At 37.6% G+C, this 6,703-nt stretch overlaps 1 protein-coding gene across 1 annotated transcript; it reads right to left on the bottom strand.

Moving 5' to 3' along the window:
* Positions 1 to 2,149: 2,149 nt before the first annotated feature.
* On the bottom strand, positions 2,150 to 3,094 carry LOC102425336 (olfactory receptor 502-like). The gene has a single exon (XM_006089666.1). The coding sequence runs from the start codon at positions 3,092 to 3,094 to the stop codon at positions 2,150 to 2,152; it is 945 nt and encodes a 314-aa protein (XP_006089728.1).
* Positions 3,095 to 6,703: the final 3,609 nt, after the last annotated feature.

Genomic DNA, 6,703 nt, shown 5'->3' with positions numbered 1-6,703 from the left:
CTAATCAGAAAGGATATATGCACCCTATGTTCATAGCAGCACAATTTACCATAGCTAAGATTGGAAACAGCCTAAGTGCCCATCAGCAGATGAGTGGATTAAAAAACTGTGGTACATCCTACACAATGGAATACTATGCTACTGTAAAAAGGAAAGAACTCCTACCATTTGCAACAGCATGGATGGAGCTGGAGAGCATTATGCTAAGCGAAATAAGTCAGTCAGAGAAAGATAAATATCACATGATCTCACTCATTTGTGGATTATAATGAACAACATAAACTGATGAACAAAAACAGAACCAGAGACATAGAAACATCGATCAGATGCTCAAACCTCAGAGTGAAGGTAGGGGAGGGAGGGGGTAAGGGGGAGAGATCAACCAAAGGACTTGTCTGCAGGCATATAAGCCTAGCCAATGGACACAGACACCAGGGGGGTGAGGGCATAAACGGGAGTGGGTGGGGGGGAGGGCAATGAGGGGATAAGGACACATATATAATACCTTAATAAAGAAAAAAATAAAATAATGATTTTGTTTTAAGCCACTGAGTTTTGAGTGACTTGTTATGCAGTAATGGATAATGTGAACATCACTTTTCCTCAACTAATAAATGACATTCCATTCACATTTACTGAATAATCGAAGCCAAAAATTTCTGAGGTTTTCCTCAATTTCTTTTTTAAAACATATCTCTTAAGTTTTTTATTTTTATTTTCCAGTTACAATTGATACACAATATTATATTAGTTTCAGGTGTACAAAAGATTAGATATTTTTATTAGAAGTGATTACCCCAATGTACCCATCTGACACTGTGTACATAGTTATTACAATATTAGTGACTGTTTTCCCTATGCCAGTGGTTTGGCACACTGTGGCCCCTTGAGTGTGGCTCTTCCACAAAATACCATGTGCGGGTGCGCACGTGCAGTGCGACTGAAACTTCGTGGCCACACTGAAGGGGCCAAAGAGCCGCATGTGGCTCGCCAGCCGCCATTTGCTGACCACGGCCCTATGCTGTACTTTACATGCCCATGAAGGTTTGTATAACTAACAATTTGTACTTCTTAATACCTTCACCTTTTTCATCCATCCCCACAACCCCACTCACATCTGTCAACCATCAACTTGTTCTTTGTATTTATGAGTTTGTATCTGTTTTGTTTATTTTATATTTTTGATTCCATATATAGGAGAAATAAATCATGGTATTTGTCTTTCTATGGCTGACTTATTTGACTTAGCATAATACCCTCTAGGTCCATTCATGTTGTCACAAATGGCAAGATTTCATTTTTTATGGCTAAGTCATATTCAATGGATATAACACATTTTCTTCATCCATTTGTCTGTTAATGGACACTTAGGTTGCCGCTATATCTTGGCTATTGTAAATAATGCTGCAATAAACATAGGTGTGCAGATATATTTTCAAATTAGTGTTTTGCATTTTTTTCAGATAAATACCCAGAAGTAGAAATGCTAAATCATGAGGGAGTTCTATTTTCATTACTTGAGGAACCTCCATACCATTTTTCATAGTGACTGTATCAATGTGGAATCCCAACAACAGTGCACAAGGGGCCCTTTTCTCCATGTCATCATATACACTTGTTATTTGTTGATTTTTTATGATAGCCATTATTGACCCAGTGATCCCACTTCTAGGAATATATCCCAAGTGTGAGGTGATATCTCATTATGATTGGTAACTTGAGCATCTTTTCTTATATCTATTGGCCATCTGTATGTCTTCTTTGAAGAAATGTCCATTCAGGCCCGCTGCCCATTTTTTAACCAGAATGTGTGTGTGTGTGTGTGTGTGTGTGTGTGTGTATTAAAAAAAAGAATAGATATTAATTCTTCTTTGAATGTTTTATAAAATATGCCTGTGAAGCCATCTGGTTTAGGAATTTTGCTTGTTGGGAGTTTCTAAATCACTGATTTGATTTTATTAGTAGTTATTTGTCTGTTCAGATTTTATATTCAACATGATTCAGCCTTGGAGGATTATATGTTTCTATGATTTCCTTCGTTTCCTCCAGGTTGTCTAATTTGTTGGGATATAATTGTTCACTCAATTTCCTTTTATTATTATATTTATGATATATTATTATATCAAATCCCACAAAATGACAGGCTTCACTAAGCAATTATTTTTTTGAGAAGCACTCTCTTCAGAGCCCCTTTAATGTCATTGTTCCGGAGGCTGTAGATGATGGGGTTCAGCATGGGGATCACCACCATGTAGAACACAGATACCACCTTGTTCTGTTCAGTTGAGTAGTTGGACTTGGGCATCACATAAATGAATGTGAGGGTCCCAAAGTACAGACTTACTGCTGTGAGGTGGGCAGTACAAGTGGAGAAGGTCTTGCGGCGCCCCTCTTTGGAGCGCATCTTCAGGATGGTGATGAGGATGTACATGTAGGAGAAAATTATGACAAACACTGTGAACACAATGATGGAGCCACATGTGAATGAGGGGACAACTACAGGGATACTGTTCTCAGAACAGGAGAGCTCAACTAGAGGAGCAAAATCACAGAAAAAATGATTGACTCGATTTGGTCCACAGAAGAATAAAAAATAGATGGAAATAGTGAAAGAGCAAGCATTGACAAAACCAGCTATGTAAGCCACTATGAGGAACTGGACACAGACTTGTGTGGTCATTTTGGTTGAATAAAGCAGTGGGCTGCAGATTGCCACAAAGCGATCATATGCCATGATAGCTAGAAGGAAGCACTCCACTGTCCCAAAGACAGCAGCTGAACCAAGCTGGGTGCAACATCCATGATAGGAGATGGGAATTCCCTCCACCAGGAAGTTTTCAAGCATATTGGGTGTGACAGTAGTTGAAAGGCATATGTCAGCAAAAGCCAACTGGCTCAGAAAAAAATACATAGGATGATGGAGCTGAGAAGAGATTCTGATAAGAATAATTATGCTGAGGTTGCCAGATACAGTCACCAGGTAGATACACAGGATGATCATGAAGAGGATGACTTTAAGGATGGGGTCATCAGTTAAGCCCAGTAGAATGAAGCCTGTCACTGCCGTATGGTTTCCATCCCACAGGGAATCCATGAGATAATGTTGCTGCTACCAAACGAACCAGTGATGAAAGATTATGTTAAAGAAGTTTGAATTCAGTGGTTTATATTTTCATTAATGTACATGGGAGTTATTAGAAGCAAAATAATTATTCATGCTAAGTTTGGAGTTTATTTTAGAGTCCAGAGCTACGTGCAGTGAATCTTGTATATCTTAAAAATTGTTTTAAGTTAATCAGAAAGAGTACAATTTCTATCAGTAAAATAAGATCATTTTTTAAAAGGAGAATTATTTTTAATAGGACAAAGAAGAAATAGATAGAAATTTCACATTAAAATTACAAATAAAGACACCTATTGTAAATTTGTTGTGTATATTTAACATTTCCAATTACACTATTATTATATTGAGTAGTTTGAAATCAACCTAAATATTGTATAAATTTATTTAAGCAAATAAAATAATTTCCTAGAATAACTGTTTTATAAATAGAATATTACAGAATGAAACAAATTTAGTTTCAACTTAATAAGCAGATGAATAAAATTACAGCCTAAAAAGTTCAGAAGCTTACCCAGGTTCACCCAGCTCATGGCCAGGTTGAACCTCACCTCCCAGTTTTCTGGCTGTATGTTCTTGACTTGATCAAAAGTATCTGATTGTGAGAGTGAACTTTCTCTTTCCACGGAAGAATGAAGCCCATGTGTCCCTGGCTGGCAAAGAAGCAGAGAAGCAGAGCTGTCTAGCCCAAAGCGCCTGGCTCATTGGCATTGAATTGGCCCCAAGGGTTATTTATTGACACATTCAATCAGGGTTAGCTATCATGAAAATCCTTCAGTGACTGCCCACAGCTTACAGCAATGGGTTTCACACTTTGCTTGCATAAGGCTGGAGTATGTTTTCAATGTAAGCTTTTCAGTACTGGGGGTGCGTGAGGGAGGAGAGAGCATTGACACATAAAAGATTATTCGGGGTCTACTTTTGTTTCAAAATTTATATTAACATTCTGGGTAGGAAACTCTCTTGTTTTCCCTGGAGCTTTTAAGTTGAACCTGCTAGTTTCATAATTCTCTTTGTCAATCCAGCGAATATTTAGAATCATATTGAAGGGGGACCATTATAATTTCCTCTAAAATATTGCCCTTAAAGTTCAATATATTGCACTTTTATTTTTAAGTGCTCCAAATGTGTGATTAATCAATATTATCTTCTGATTTATATAATACTTGAAAAAATTTTCAAAAATATGTTAAACATAAAAATATGCTAACTCCAGTATTTTATATAAACTTAAGAAAGCATCTAAGTATTTTCAACTTAAAATCATAAGCCTAAAAGTAACACACTTTATATTAGATTCACAAGTCTAATTTGTTGGATACTTTAATATGCAAATTCTCTTAAACATTTATGGACTTGAATATTAATTTACACAAAAGGTTCCTAAATGTAACCTTAAATCTTTAGTATATATTTGATTTAATTAATAATAATTCCTATACCTTTTTTATCTCCTAGGGTTACAAAGGCACTAACCAGATAAGGAAACAATCATATCATTTTATCTTGAGTGGCTTGAGGCTTCTGATACCAAGTTCCAAATTTATTTTTGAGCAGAGAAAAACAGGGCCTCATGCTTGCCCAAGATGACTCTAGCCACAGGGCTTGATGCTTGCCCAAGAAATTGGAGCAGGGCTTGGGTCCCTGGCCTCTAAATGGGCACTTTAAAGCCATTCTTCTACAAAAAAACACACAAAAAAGTATGTGGTTGCCTGTAAGCTAAAGCATTCAGAACAATGAATAAATGGAAATTTTGGATATTTACAAACAGTAAGTCTCCAAAGCATCTCAAAGCCAGTGAATTAATTAGCATTATGGTTGAGTGTCAAGTTTAGAGAGAGGAAAAGATCATGTGAATTTCTGGTCTTATGGGTGGATAAACGAGGAGTCCTGGTACCCTGAATTATATTAGTTTATATCCACTAAAAAGACTGTAGAAACTTGGGTTAATTCAGCTAAGGTTACTTGCTAGCTGACTGCTGGATTACATCTGCCTTGTTTCTCCACCAGGCCTTGTGGGTGCAACTTTAGAGAATAAATGGAAATCATAGATTCCTCACAAAAGCCAAAATCTTACCTGTTGACATAGGAATTCATTCATCTTACAGAAATAAATTAAACTCACTGATGTTATATAGTAGGCATGTTTTTATTATTGTTTGCCTTTGGGAATAAACCTCTGAAGATTCTAGAGATTCAAATGTGAATTAAAAAGCACCAGGCATCATTATCACATTCTCAAGTGAGTATTGAGCAGTTCACTTCACACAAACACAAGTAATCTTTAATGGGTCTGTCAATTTCCCACAGTGGCTGCACCAACCTTCATTCCCACCACCAACAGTGCTTGAGGGTTCCCTTTTTTCCACATCCTCACCAACACTCCTTTGTTCATTTATGGATGGTAGTCATTCTGACAAGTGTGAGGTGATATCTCATTGTGGTTTTAATTTGTATTTCTCTGATGATTAGTGACATTGAGCATCTTTTCATATGTCTGTTGGCCACCTGCATATCCTCCTTGGAGAAGTGTCTATCTAGCTCCTTCCCCCGCCCCTCCTTTTTTTTTTACTTCCACTAGTTTTTATTGATTAACATCTTGGTGTTTGCAAACTGTTTAATCTTTTTTAAAAATCTTTATTGTTGAGAGTATTACAGATGTCCCCAGTACTCCCCTGTTACCCACCTCCACTCAGTTCTTATGCCACCCCAAGCCTTTACCACCCTATTGTTTGTGTCCATATATGCATATATGCATATGGTCTTTGGTTAATCTCTTCCCGCCCCCTCTCCCTCCACCACTTCCCTCTGAAATTCATCAGTCTATTACATGTTTTCATGCCTGTGGTTCTATTTTATTCATCAGTTTGTTTTGTTCATTAAATTCCTTGTTCATTTATTTGGATTTTTATATTCAGTTGTTGATAGATATGTATTTATTGCCATTTTATTATCTTACTAGAGGCCTGGTGCACGAAGTTCATGCAGGGTAGGGTCCCTAGGCCTGGCCTCCCCGCCTCCTCCTTCCCTAGCTCCCTCAGTGCCCTGCTGCCACCGCTGGTCACCCGCCATGTTCCACACCGCCCCCTGGTGGTCAGTGCACGTCATAGCGAGCGGTAAAACTCTTGAGCAGACAATTTACATATTAGCCTTTTATATATAGAGATTTTTTTCCCTTCTTTTTCTTCTTCTTAAGAGTACCCTTCAACATTTCATGTAGCACTGGTTTGGTGGTGATGAACTCCTTTAGCTTTTTCTTGTCTGTGAAGCTCTTTATTTGACCTTCAATTCTAAATGATAGCTTTGCTGGGTAGAGTAATCTTGGTTGTAGGTCCTTGCTAGTCATCACTTTGAATATTTCTTGCTACTCCCTTCTGGCCTGCAAAGTTTCTGTTGAGAAATCAGCTGACAGTTGTATGGGTTGCTCCCTTGTAGGTAACTAACTGGCTTTCTCTTGCTGCTTTTAAGATATCTCTTTGTCTTTAACCTTTGGCATTTTAAATTATGATGTGTCTTGTGTGGGCCTCTTTGGCTTCCTCTTGTTTGGGACTCTCTTTGCTTCTGGACTTGTAAGTCTATTTC

Source organism: Myotis lucifugus, unplaced genomic scaffold, assembly GCF_000147115.1.
Source record: "Myotis lucifugus unplaced genomic scaffold, Myoluc2.0 scaffold_61, whole genome shotgun sequence".
Taxonomy (NCBI): Eukaryota; Metazoa; Chordata; class Mammalia; order Chiroptera; family Vespertilionidae; genus Myotis; species Myotis lucifugus.
Note: the sequence above shows the minus strand (reverse complement) of the source record. Positions and strands in the feature narration are given on the sequence as shown.